At 49.5% G+C, this 14621-nt stretch overlaps 1 protein-coding gene across 1 annotated transcript in view; it reads left to right on the plus strand.

The window, feature by feature from the left end:
* The window catches only part of LOC133357681 (polycystin-1-like protein 2), a 46721-nt gene that overhangs the window by 13212 nt on the left and 18888 nt on the right, over window positions 1-14621 (plus strand). The window contains exons 6-9 of the mRNA XM_061575772.1: window positions 7909-8093; window positions 10210-10449; window positions 12360-12801; window positions 13686-13828. Of these exons, the coding sequence (XP_061431756.1) occupies window positions 7909-8093; window positions 10210-10449; window positions 12360-12801; window positions 13686-13828 (1010 nt within the window). The remainder of the gene's footprint in view (window positions 1-7908; window positions 8094-10209; window positions 10450-12359; window positions 12802-13685; window positions 13829-14621) is intronic.

A 14621-nucleotide genomic window follows, 5' to 3' on the forward strand; every position in this document is an offset into this window, starting at 1 on the left:
TGCTTTGCCGCATCATAGGACAGATAACGGCAGATGTGTGTATTGGAGATATCAAATTGACGGGAACAGTTCTTGTGTCAATGTCCCTTGCTGTTCTTTGCTTGCTCGGGACTGACTTCCTGGGGAAGATGCCCCTAAAAATTTTAATAGACCAAGGTTGTCTCGAGTCGCCATCCGGCCGACGCATGGCCTTTTTGCCTTCTCCCGCTCGATTGCACATGGCCAATGCTACTGTATAAGCACTTGCGAGTAAGACCGTAAAGATTACTCTCGACATGCAAATGTTGCGGAAGCCGCTTGACCGGGTGGCGACTGTGGGAGGAAATCTCCTAGGACCCTCAAACAAAGCTATTCGTTGGTTGACGTTAGTGGGGGCCAAGACTCTGGTGTCCAATGACCAGGAACCGTTCATTCAGGTCCTCAATGCAGGGTTGGACACATCTGTCATACAGCAGGGCACTGTGCTAGCCCATGCATCACCCACGCTTCGTGAGGGGAACATCGTTGGCGGGGTGAGGGTTCGCATCAAATGCAGAGCCGCAACAGTTTCCCGATGTGGATGGATGCGCTTTGTTCTGAAAACTCTGAATTGTCCGAGACTAAGAGGAGGGAGTTGAGGGTGCTTTTACGTGAATTCTCCGACGTGTTTAGCATAGGCAAATTCGACATCGGCCACTCTACCTTTTTGAGTCACCACATCGATACGGGCGATGCCGCTCCCATCCAGCAGAACCCCTACCGGCTGAGCCTCACAGAAAAAGACAACGTACGGCTGGCGGTTGATGAGATGTTGGCTGCCGATATTATCTCACCGTCCAACAGCCCGTGGGGAGCCCCGATTGTTCTTTTTAAAAGGCAGGATGGTAGTTTGCTCTTCTGTGTTGACTTCTGTAAACTTAATAAGATCTCTGTAGCTGACGCGTACCCCCTTCCTCGAATGGACGATTCCCTGGATGCTCTGGCAGGAGCACATAATTTTTCGACTCCTATTGGGATTTTTGCAGTTGCCCCTAGATGAGTCTTCTAAGCCCAAGACAAGCCTTTCGTACACCACAAAGCTTATTTGAATTTAATCAGCTTCTGATGGGTCTTCACTCCGCTCCGGCTACGTTTCAGCGATTGATGGAACTGGTTCTGGCTGGCCTCCAGTGGAATTCGTGCCTGATATATCTTGACGATGTTATTGTTTTTAGCCGTACGTTTAAAGAATACCTGGAATGGTTACGTGCTGGCTTTATTAAAATACGTGCGGTGAACCACAAATTTAAACCACAGAAGTGTCACCTGCTCCAAAAATCAGTTTGGTACCTTGGCCATATAGCCAGTAAGTCAGGGATAGCAACTGACCCGGACAAAACTGCGTACATGCGTTCTTGGCCGACCCCGAAGTCAGTGGGGGAGGTGTAGAGTTTCATTGGTTTTGCATCCTATTATCGCCGTTTTGTCGCCAGGTTCGCCACTATCGCCAAACCTCTCCATGCCCTGACAGCAAAGGGTCAGAAGTTTCATTGGCGGGAGGAGGAGGAGGCCTCATTTGTTGCGCTCTGGAATGGCTTGGTGAACGCCCCTCCCCTCTGATACCCCGACTTTTCCTTGCAACACCAGAATTGGCGCTGTTCTGTCTCAAGTCGTGGAAGGCGTGGAGAGTGTTGTAGCATATGGCAGCAAAGTGCTGTCTCCAGCCAAACAACGGTATTGTGTCACACGCCGGGAACTTTTGGCTATAGTTTTTTTCGTGCAGCAGTATCGCCCCTATCTTTATGGCAGACATTTTGAGGTGCACTCTGACCATCCAGCCCTATAGTATGTGCTGCGTATTAAACAGCTGTCTAGCCATCTTTCACGTTGGTTGGAAGTCTGGCAGGACAATTCTTTTATTGTTTTCTAACGCAAAGGTACCCGACACAAGAACGCAGATGCCATGTGGTGATTGCCAACGAGCAACGGGCTCGGGGTGCTGTAAGATGGCTGCCGAGGTCTCGCCCACCTCCCCTTGCGGCATCGGTCGTGGTTGACACCTCTGAAGAAGCCGACGGTCCTGAGGCGCGTGACGCCGTTATTGGCTTGGACCATGCGGAGTGGGGACGCCTCCAGGATGAGGAAGATTCCCTGTTAAAATTACGACGCCATATCAAGGGGGCGGACGGGGGTGGGGATCGACGGGGAGTAGCCTCTGTCATCCTCAGAGGTGGGTTGCTTATGCGTTGGGATGGAGGGTTGCGCCGTTACAACATCGTCATGCCCACTGCCCTGCGGGGTAAAATAATTTGGGTGGTGCACGAGCGACTGTTACTCCTGGGTGTGCATAATATGCTGACCCTACCTAAGCTCGACTTCTTCTGGCCCAGTATGGCGGAAGATGTCGCTAATGTATTGAAGGGGTGTTTGCAGTGTGCTCGGCGGAAATCCCCATTTAAACCCTGTTGTCCACCGTTGCAATCCATTTGTGTCTTCTGCATAAATGAGCTGGTCACTCTTGATGTCCTCAGTCCATTCCCTACAACCCGTTGTGGGAATAAGTATTTACTGGTGGGCGTCAAATATTTTTTACGATGGCCGATGGCCTGGCCGCTTCCCAACCAGTTGGCGGTGGCCATCACCGACGCATTCCTCGACAGCTATGTGATGGACAAGGGGGCTCCTGAGCATCTTCTGACCGATCAGGGTAAACATTTTCTTCTAAATTGCTGCGGGAGGTGTGTGATTTGTTGGGAACAAAGAACGTACGTACGTCACCCTATCATACCCAGACGGATGGGATGGTGGAGCGGTTGTAAGGGACTCTGACTTCCATGTTGAGCCATCAGGTCAGCGAGTTCCAGCTTGACTGAAACTTGCATGTTCTCAGGGTCTTGGCTGCCTATAGAATGGCCCCTCATGCGTCCACTCGACATTTTTTTATGTACGGGAGAAAACACGACCCCCCGATTGATGTCCAATTACGAACTAAGCCAAACAGGACTAAATATAACATTTTGGAGCCCATGCGCCTTACCCTTCGGAGGCTTTCGGAAGCATGCGAGGCTTCCAGAGAAAAATCAAATTCACAACAATTGGCAAATGAGCGGCTGAGGGGTCTCCATCTGTCCGGACATAATTGGGCTCCAGGTGATAGAGCCTGGCTGCACTGTCTTCAGGTACTGGTGGGTACATCACCAAAATTGTTTAAACCTTGGAGGGGGCCGGTTAATGTGATTCGAGCTGTTCGGCATCAGTGTGTTCAAATTTGCTGGGGTCGACAGAGTTGGTCTGTACATCCCTCTCACATAAAACATTTATGGCGCCACGTAAATTAATCTCATCTCCACTATACAGGGGCCAAGTGTCGGGTGTGTCGGGGAAGCTGAGGTGTGTACCCGCTGAGGTTGGCCCTCAGGGGAGTTATGTGATCCCGTCCTCAGGTTCCACGCATTTAACTTCCACCAAGCCGCCGCCTGCACCATTCCCGACAGCTTCGGGAGCGGAGGGCCCGCCTGCCCCTCCGACTGCTCTTCGTGAGGAGCCAGGCTCGTCGAGAAATTTTCAAATTCCCCCCGGGACCCCCAGGGAACTTACGCCCACCTAGCCTGGGTGCCAGGCTACAAGGACTCGTTCCAAGACTGTTCGGTTTTCGTGGCCCCCATACACACACACTCCCATGCCGTCAGTTGGTTGTCGCACTCGTCATGTCGTCTTGGTCATTAGCTGAACCTGGCCTTTATTGTACTTGCGGGTGTTGTTACACATTGAGGGTGGGTGATGCTGGTGTTAGAGTGGGTCCCGAGGTTTTGCGTGTTACCGCATGTCTTTTTTCTCTCTCTTTTTTCTCTCTCTCCCTTTCTATCTTCCATTGTGTTTTTGCCTATTGTTGGGTTCTGTACCTCTATTCTCTTCCCCCGTTCGTCATTCTATATATTGTAAATATTGTATATATGAGATGGGGTATTTATTTGTTAAGGCACGCTGGGGGGCTTTGCTTTGTGGAGGGGGAGTTGACAGCCAGGACGGCTGTGTTTTACGAAGGGTGGGGGGGCATGATGTAGTGACATCGCTGGATGTCACCACGCTGTGGGTGCAGTACCGGCCCTAGAGGGGCACGGTGTGCGATGTAACGACATCGCTGGATACCACCATGCCGTGAGTGTAATACCGGCCCTAGAGGGGCATGGTGTGTGCTGGATAATAGCACTGGATGGCACCTGGTTGTAAGTCCAGTGCCAGCTCTACACGAAAGAGTGTGTGGGTGCCAACTGAAGGGTAATGTTGCGTGAGGCCATGGCACTCTGGTCGACCCGGGAGGACACGTGACTGGTTAAGTTGACAGAGGGCCCCAAGAGGTGGCTAGGGGGGTCACATGATTTGGACCCAGATCCTTCCCGAGGATTCTGGAAGGTGGACGTGGCCAAGGGCGGAGCCGTCCACGCCACAGAGAATATAAGCCGGGTCCCGAGAGGGACCAGGGTTGTTCGTCCCGGGAAAGAAACCCTTCAACTACAATCTCCGTTCAACGAGTATTCCAGCACGTGGACCCGTGCAAATGTTGTTGGTCCCGGGTCCATAGTAACAGTTATGTAGTAACTATTGTAGTTAGCCGGGTATTCACCACCTCAGGTTGTTATTCTGTGTTGGAACCAGTGGCGGTTTCTTCAATAGGGCGATTGGGCGACGCACCACCAATGTCATTCAACCACAGTCACGCTAGCCGTCACTGCAGCCTCTGGATATAGTCCAATCAGCGTCATGCTACGTTCTGTGGAGTACCGCCTCTTTTGGGGCGATTTCACTCCGGCTGAGAATCGCCCCGAGTGGCCCCATAGACTTACATTGAAAGATGTTTTTTTTCGAACGGGGGCGCTCCAATGCATTCTCTATGGCTCCGGGAGGGCAAGCCCCAACGTGCTTACGTCATCATACGTGCTTACGTCATCATACGTAAGCACGTTTCATCCAACAATATAATTTATCGCTACCGAGTGGAATCTTTAATAAAATAAACTTGAGTGGTTTGTTTTAATAGTGAGTATATAAACAAACAAGATGTATTGTAAGAGTCACTTTATTTTTCATTAATATTAAAGAAGTGAAGTTGCCTTTACATGCTTAAGCTGTTAATTTATTCATTGCATGGGTGGACCTTAATCATCCAGACATTTGCCCCCCCTGAGAGATTTTGCAGGAGCCGCCACTGGTTGGAACTAAATAAAAAGCGTTGCCTCCAAAGGCTACGTCTGCCACTCAGTTAAACCCACTACACATACATACTTCCCATAGACTAACACTTCCCATAGACTAACACTACCCATAGACCCAACACTGCCCATAGACTGATACTACCCAGACTCAACAATGCCCACAGGCCCAACACTGCACCTCCGATTAGCACAGTTGCCTCTGTACGGTGCGAAATAAATTCAACATAAATGCGTACACCGTCTAGAAGAGCATACAATTGCACAGTGCACACACATTTACATTTTCTTCGTGTTTTTTTATCCGATTGGCTTTCATTTGTTTGGACTGTCATCAAATGTCTCACTTAGCAGCTCTCACGTTGTTTATTTTTACACGGTATACATCGCATGTATTAATAATTTATTATTATCATGGTGGGCCTTCTGTAGCCGATTACATTTCCACTGTCATGTTTCACCACCAGTCTGGTAAAATATGCTGCGAGCTCTTAGACAGCTATATATGTTGTGCTCATTAAGGGCTCTGTGGAAAGCTGTTGCTGGACAGTGCTTTGATGGGCCAGGGCATCAATTCGAACCAGCGACCTTGCAAGTCCAGTATGCTGACCGTGACACCACAGTGGCTGGCATTGTAATTGATTATTTTGTTGTTTTATATACTTTGGATAACTATTTCTCACACAGTGCCAAGGTCAGTGCGTTCATATTATTAATATTATTTTGCTGTAATAAATTTCCATGTGAAAAGTCACTTTGGTGAACTATCATGTGTGGCCAGGTCGCTTCTGAAAGAGAAGCTAATAGCTCAGTGGGTAAAATAAAAAAAGAATAGTTTAATTTCTATTTGTTTATTTTTTATGTGATTTGTTTACCTTTTCATATATTTTGCACCTCCTATCGTGTTTTTGTACTGTTTGTTGTTGTAACTTTCTGACCTACCCCGACTGGATATCTAAAAAAATCTGTATAGCTAATCGGATTCCTACTCCAGTCTAAATAAATATTCTGATTATGAGTGTCTTTCCTTAGGGCAAGTTGCCCTTAGCCCTGGGTAATGTTGTCCACAAGGCACCTCGGCTTTCTTTGTTGTCATAACTTTTGTTGTTGTTTGTGATTTTTGTTTTGGTGGTGTTTATGTTTATTAATTTGTGTGTTTGTGTGTGTTGGGCTTGGCGCCGTATGTAGCCAACCCGGTATACGGGATTATGATCCTTCTATATAATATTGACGTACAGCGTCGTGGGATGCTTTTAGCATGAATGATGCTGATATCAATATAAATCTGTACAAATAAAGACCCTGATGTGTATTCTCAAAAACCTCAATAGTACTTCCCGGCAAGGCAAAAAGCTGAAATTCGGTATGTAAGAAGTTTTAGGACACAAACAGGGAAATAAAAAAAACATCCGAAACTTTTCATTTGTAGGCCTCTATATCTCGATTTTAAGTGCCGCATAAACATGTTTAGTGCGTGTCATTCAGAAACCGTTCAAAATATAAGGTTGAGTTTTTTTCGTTTCATAGAGCGTTAAACAGCAAGTAAAATTAAAGCGGGAACCATTGATCTAATGTTCATATCTTAAAACGGTCAAAGATAGGAGCTTTCCTTCTCAGAGTATTAAGTTGATATGTTGTTGTTCTTTATCGTAAAAACATAACGGAATCTTTAAATTTAGCGGTTTCCGATCGGTACGTCTTTCAATATAACAAGTTGAGTCAAATTGTCAACAATTTGTGTTTTTTTTGCGAAGAAAAATACAATTGTTTGAAGTAGTTTTTCGTGGTCTGATCGTCGATAAAAATTGCAAAACATATATCATATCACATCAGGTTAATTATATTTATTGAAAACATTTGCCTGGCGAAGACAGGCTTCAGGAACTAGTATAAAATGAACGTATAATGATTACCAGATCAGCCTAAACTTAGGAGTGGAATGCCACCTGTGGGCCGTGCTGTGCATTGTGCCGTGAGTGCATGAGGACGAGACCGTCGCACGCAGTTCAAATCCAAGGAAGACTCTCCCACGTAGTGTGTACGTTGACATTCTTTCGCACCGTACGTAACCAACCGTGCTAATCGGCGGTGCAGTATTGAGTCTATGGGTCGTGTTAGTCGATGGGCAGTATGTATGTACGTTGAACTTCTTTTGTGCCGTACAGAGCCAACCGTGCTAATGAGCGCCACAAGTAGGGTGCCACGGTGGCTAGGAGATGTTAACTCACTCGCCTTGTATGCAGGAGGCCGTGGGTTCGATCCTGAACCTGACGTCTGCTGTATGTTTGGAGTTTTCGTGTCTCTCTCTCCCCGTGGTGGTGTGGATTTTTCTCAGGGTTCTCCGGTTTTTCCCTTTACATTGAGAATCCAAATAACGCGCTTAGAGTATTTGGCAATGTCCAAGTGGTAAGCCACTTCGTTAAGCTGCTATTTGTGATAGCCAGGTCACTTCTGAAAATGAGAAACATGTAGCTCAGTGGGGTCTTATTTGGTAAAATAAAATGTAAATTGGAAACAAAAAAAATCATTTTTAGTTTTCGATAGACCCGACAGCCCCCGAAGATGACAGGAGTCGTTGGATGATTGGATCGCGGGTGAGAGCAGTTCTCGTCTTTATTAACTTAATTCCTGGTTTTCCACATTCATCTTCTGAGCGGCTTTTGCCCCTCCACCCCTCACCCCCATTCTCCCCATCCCCTCCCCCGACCCCCCCCCCCCAACCCCTGTCTCCGGCCTCAAGCCCTGGTCGGCGTCGTCGGGGGCCTCACGGGGACGTCGAGCGACCGCGTCTCCGCGGCCGCCGTCGCCGCCCTCGACGCCGACTACTCCCCCGACAGCCTCGACATGAACCCGCAGGAGGCCGATAGGTTCCGGCTCCAGCAGAGCGAAGCGTACCGCGAGCGGCTCGCCCAACAAACCCCGCAGGTGAGGGGATACTTGAACTTATCAGAGGGTACACGGACATGCATGCGGGGGGAGCTTGAATAGGGGCGCCACGGTGCCTAGGAGATGTTAACTCCCTCACCTGGGTATACAGGAGGTCATGGGTTCGATCCCGACGCTGACGATGCCTGCTGTATATTTGGAGTATGCGTGTCTCTCTCATCATCATCATCACGGTGGCTAGGAGATGATAACTACCTCGCATAGGTATACAGAAGGTCGTGAGTTCGATCCCGACCCTGACGATGCCTGCTGTATATTTGGAGTCTGCGTGTCTCTCTCTCATCATCATTACGGTGGCTAGGAGATGTTAACTACCTCGCCTGGGTATACAGGAGTTCATGGAGCCGATTCCGACCCTGACGCCTGCATACCAGGTGAGGTAGTTAACATCTCCTATCCACCGATATTAACTACCTCGCCTGGTATGCCGGAGGGCGTGGGTTGGATCCCGACCCTGACGCCTGCTGTATATTTGGAGTTTGTGTATGTCTCTCTCCCTGTGATCACGTGTATTTTTCTCCGGGTCCTCCGGTTTTTCCTTCCACATTGAGAATCAATGTGCGTTTAAGGGTATTTGTCTGCTATAAATTGCCACGCAATCATAAGCCACTTCATTGAGCTATCATTTGTGACAGCCGGGTCTCTTTCTGACAAAGAGCTACATAGCTCAGTGGGTCATACCTGGATCTAACCCGCGACCTCCTGCATACCAGGCGAGGGAGTTAACATCCCACCACCACGGCGTTCGATTCTAAGTCACAGCTAACGTCGGTGCAGTGCGGCCATTCCCTCCACATTTAGAATCAACGTGCGTTTGGAGCAATGGCGGAGCCAGGGTTTTCAGGTAGAAGGGGCAACCCCTCCAGCAATGAAAAATGATAGAGGAATTGTTAGTTGGTAAGGACTTATCCCTTGCTTTTTATTCGACGCGTGTGCGGCGATGGGGCAGCCATTGATCGAGGGTCGAATTCGAACCGCGTCGTGTGATCGGCATCGCGCTCGCTGAAGGTGAATTCCTTCAGGGAAGTCGTGTCCTGTAGACGCAGCTGCGCTCAATTATGAGAGTCACTTAACTGCGTTGCAGTTACTTATTGCCAATTATGGACTCAGGACTATTGTCCTATCATCTCTAAGAGTCTCTCACAAATAATAATATGCTACACAGTGGCAGTGGGGGTCGCAAAATGCCGATTTATTACTAATAAACCCCAATGATCCGATCGAAATGAGGGATTTCGATCCGATCATTGGGGGCGGGGGCACGTGCCGCCACATGATGTGCTATTTCCTTGAGCGCTATCATGTGCGATAGCCAGGTGGCTTCTGAAAAAATGCTACACAGCTCAGTGGACCTGACCTGGTGCAATGAAAATAGTTCAAAGGGGTTGTTTTAAATATATATAGTTTATGTATGAAAATAAATTAAAGCAATGTTATTTATTAAGCAGAGAGAAAACTTGGAAAAGACTTTGTATTGTACCTTCATTTGTTTGTGCAAGCCCACGGCTGCTGTGGCAAGCTGTTTGTGCGTGGCGGTCACCAATCCAAGCGCTCTCGGTGCTCCATCCAACTTGGGGTTCTGAGGTCGGGGGCCTCCCCGGCCTCACCGCCCCGCACAGAGGGGCCTCGAGGCCGGGGTCCGCTCACCCCCGTGACCTGCCCAGGCGTTGGGAGGATCCCCCCTAATCCTGCGGTGGATTGACTCAGCTTCGTAGCTCTGCCATTGACCGTGCCCCCTAAGCTACCCGGCCGTTTCTAATCGCACTGCAATTAAAGATTAACGCGTTATTCGACAATGCTGCTGCTGTAGCGTTGGCAGTGGCGCTCCCACATGCACAATTAACGACGAAAAAATAGTCGACACAGTCGTCAATAGGACTATGACCTCAGGAATTTTTTTTTTTATAATGGGCAACGTTTCAACAAATGGCCCTTCTGCATAGATGATTCATTTGATTTAAAGAAGGGCCACTTCCCGAATCGTCGGCTGTATATACTTTTCATTTTAATGCCACACACACACAATGATGTTATTGGCACGGAACGTGTTGAGTTAAGGGCACTTGGCTTCATCCCTCTTCCATCATCCCCGCAGACGATGCAGGTGGTTGACAGTTGCACGCAGGCAATCGATGACTTCACCGGCATGATGCTGGACGCCATGGTGTTTGGGGAAGAGCCGATCGTGGTCACGGCAAACAACCTCAGCGTCACAATCGGCCTGAACACCCTCGGCAGCGTGCAGGACAAACAGTGGGACAATGGCCTTACCAATCTGAACGCGTCCTTCACGAACGTTTCAGATGAGCTCCTACTTCAGACGGCCAACATACAGGTGCGTGTGTGTGTGCCAGCGTTATTGCATGTGGTGCGCTGTGTAAACATCGCCACTGTGGAGACAAAGGCGACCTTGGCGTGGTTGCTGGCCACCCACCCCCTCGCGTGCCACAGTTCCGGCCTTCATAGGTGCTACTGGTTAACAGCACTTGCCCCAACAGTCTGCTAAGGCTATACGGGGGATCTTTGTCATTGCAATATGGTTGTGTCATTTTGTTTAAACAAAATGTGCCATCGCTGCACTCTCTCTTGCCAATTGATGTGAATTGACTTAAAGAGACCCACGTGACAACAGCAATGATACGCGTGCTCTTGTGTTCACCTATAAGTGGTACGCGTGCACGTGCAGCCCGTGCTGCTGCTCCGCTGCTAGATGGGGGCTTCCCCGCACCACACAGATCATGGGGTAACTTGACCATACTTCACAAAACGCACCTTTGGCTGGTGTGCGGGTCGGTAGATCTGGGGACAGCAGGGACGCGGGAGCACGTAGATGTGCAGCGCAACAGTTGCTGTCGCTGCGCCGCTGACCGCCAGTGCCAAAAGCCACGCGTGACAACCTGATGTACGCGGGTGGTCACCCATCGGAGCACTGTCCGGGCTCAAACCTGCTTAGCCTCGAAGGGCCGATCGAGATATGGTGCCCCCCTGGGTGATTTGGCCATAAGGCACGGGTGGGGGACCCTTTCCGTATTCGGGGCTGAATGTGATTTTGAAAAGTATCTGACGGGGATATGAATGATCGCACGCACAAACGCAAAGTGTAACTTCTGTAGTCGTCTGCTTACACTCGAGCTTCCTACAAGCCCTGCGGGGGTGACTGCTCCGTAAGGTGAGGTATAGTTGCAATAACAACGACAACACCACCAGCACTCATTACACACAAAGCGCTTGCCAGAGATGAACCACAATACCTCGCTGATCTCGTAAAGGAGCATAAACCATGATCATGCGAACTCTGGTCATCCTCACATTGGCAGATTTTGGCTCAGCGATCGAATGAAGATGGCCAAGCAAAATCGTAACTTGCTGTGGTGCTTCCATTCTTCCCTGCCGTTTGGCTGTTATCTCCGACTCCCCGAGTTGCATTGCCCTGTTATGTCCCTCTGCATTAACGGACTGGGGTCCCACTAACATGGCCACCTCTGCTCCCTTAGCCTCGTTGTATCGATGGTTCTGGCTGTGTGATGGGATGTGTGTCTCACTGGCACGACCACCGTTGCGGTGGTTCTCTTGCATGGAAACGCTTGCCTCTAACAGCGCAGTTGGCAGCGCCGCAGCTTGTGTTACACATAGACATTACATTAACTTGCTAATCCCCCGAATCTCTCTGCCTAATCTCTCCCATAAACATAGTGCTAATCTCTCATCAACACTGCTGTTGTGGGTATATGCGGGGGCGATACTATTATGCGGCGACGGAAGCTCATTTTATGCTAATCTCTCTCCCTAATCTCCCCCATTAACACAACTGACGTGCTTGCGTGCGGGGATAGAATTCCTTTCCAGCTCAGACCCCGCCTGATCGCCCTTCGCCACATATATAACCTCTTGTTGTAACAGCTCTCTCGCTGTGTTTCTTCCTGGTTCAGCAGTTCCACTGCTGGATTATTTTTTCCGCCTGAGGATGACTGCTTGTGTTGCGATGGAAACGTCGTGATATATTTTTGTTCTTTTTTTTCTTTATCACTCCTTTTTGTGTTAAGTTTGTCGTCATTCCCCCTAAGATAGGGGATATGCCAGCCTAGTATACTTATGATAGAACATAGATGATATGCCCGTTCATATATCATATTGACTGTTTGATTGACAAAGATCTGCAAATTATCATGACTTATTTTTTTACACTTTGCATTTTAAAAAATGCCAGCAAAAGTTGCACTCTTTTCTCCGCATGGTCTCTCACAGGTTCTTTCGTTTGACAAAAACCCATACGTGTGGGACGCAAGTTCCAGAATCAACTCTCCCGTGGTGCAGCTGGGCGTGAGCGCGGAGCATAATGGCTCGGGCGCGAGCGTTGTGGTGAGCCTACGAAACCGGGACTCCGTGCAGCCCCTCGCGATGGCCGTGCCCAACTGCACCGTCGCCACCGACTGCCTCGCCATCAGCAAGTTCCACATCGAGACGACCGCCTCGGCGATCTTCATGAAGTTCACGCCGCCGCCAGCGACGACAACGACGACGGGCGAGCTCGAATTGGAGGTCTTCCTCAAGTTCAACGGCACGCCGTCCGCGCGGCCTCCTGACTACGACTTCCGATTCTCCCTCCCCCAAGACGGGCAGTACTCCGTCTTCGTGCCGAGCGGCAGCGTCAAGGTCGGCGTTTACTTCCTGGGCCTCAGGGAAACCGGTACGCCTCCGCTCAGAACCGGGAGCCGGACAGATCGCTTGGAATCGACAAGCGTGGGGGAACTCGAACCTGGCCGGCGCATGGGGTGGTTGACAACGCGGCCACGATGCGGGAAGTGTAGAGAAGGGGGCGCAGCAAAACCAGCGGTTGTTCGGGGTAACCTTGCCCAACGCGGCTTTGTTGAACACGTGTTCCGGCTGTACTACACGGTTTAGCTCATGAGGTTTGTTTTCTGGAACACAGGGTGGTATTCTAGCTCTACACAGTTTACCTAATGAGGTCTTTTTTCGGGACACGAGGGGTGATGTTCCACCTCTATGCGATTTGACGCTGCTAAGATTATCACCTCGGCGTCGACAAGTGCCATAAGAGAGCTGCATCCGTTGAAAGATGTGTGAATTAATGGGCTGTGAGAACGGTTTATTTACCACGTACGGTATTTTTATGTGTGTCTGCTTTTTTGCATGATGATGTAACAACACTCAACACGCACATCAGGTACTGTGCCTCTATTCTCCCCCACGTCCATACATATGTTGAACTTCTCTCAGACTGTACGTAGCCAACCGTGCTAGTCGGAGGTGTGTATGTTGTCCAGCGCAGATCTCGGTTACAATCCTGGTTTCAGATCATGCGATGCAAACGGCGAGTATCGAGCACACGCTCTACATCTTACGGGAATTTGCAAACACGGCCTCGCCTTATACGGTGGTAAATCTTGACCCCTGGGTCTTGGCGATCAACAGCTGGGGAGGTGGACGCAGCTCTGTGGCAATTTTCCAGACGCTGAAATCGCAGAGTCACCACAGATTTTTCCAGCCGGCACTCAACTTCTAAACGTTCCCCCCCAATGCTTCACACAATGCTCGTCCTTATTGCCGCAGGTAACTCGACCGATGCAAGCAATCGGAGAGCAAAGAGGGCGCTCGACAACAACGTCACGGCGTCCATGGCAATGTCGCTCCACAGGCTGACCTGCAAGATGTGGGACCCCGAACGTAACGTCTGGGTGACCGGTGTGGCTCAGGTGAGTGATGCATCCCCACTCCACCGATGGGGAAATTATTTTAAGTTACTAAGGGTCGAATTTGACTTTATTGGACTTCCGGTTCCACAGCGTGTAAAGTGTAAGCTCTGTCTGACTGTACACGAGTGCACCGCCGTTATTTGTCGGGAGTTGTGCGCGCCCGTAGCCAATGATCGGGAAAACGAAAACATCTCGGGTCTGTTGCTGCTCGTGGTGATCTCATCGTCGTCGTCGTTTTGACACAAATCCCCGGCCTAGAGACGCATAGCGACAGCGCTTTCCAAAGGTTCCTGGGCCACTGTCTCATGGAATAATTCTCAACCCGACAAACTCAAGGACAAAAACATTGAGTTCAACCACTTCGAGGGAAAATTTTAATTTAATTTAATGAACACGGTGTGATGGGTCAGCAATGCATTTCTTAAATGACTATTTACATTACATTACAAAGACAAAGCCTAAAACAGACTGTTGGGGCAAGTGCTGTTAGCGAGCACCTATGGACGCCAGCACAGGACATGAGGGCGTTTGTAGCCAACACCACGCCCGGCCGCCTTTGTCTCCCTCGTGGCAATATTTACCAGGACCGGTTCAGATAATCGTCACTCGTGTTGGCCATAAGAGGGAATCGAACCCGGGTCACCAGGTTCGTAGCGCAGCCTGATAATCGCTACACTTCCGCTCCCCACATTACATTATACACACACAGTGCTGCATTACGATTCACAGTGGATGCAGCTCAGAAGACGCGTCACTGTGACATCTATGCCATGGCTGGACAAATGTGGTTGGA

Source organism: Lethenteron reissneri, chromosome 59 (assembly GCF_015708825.2).
Source record: "Lethenteron reissneri isolate LAM-NWPU_2019-01 chromosome 59, ASM1570882v1, whole genome shotgun sequence".
In the NCBI taxonomy this organism is placed as follows: Eukaryota; Metazoa; Chordata; class Hyperoartia; order Petromyzontiformes; family Petromyzontidae; genus Lethenteron; species Lethenteron reissneri.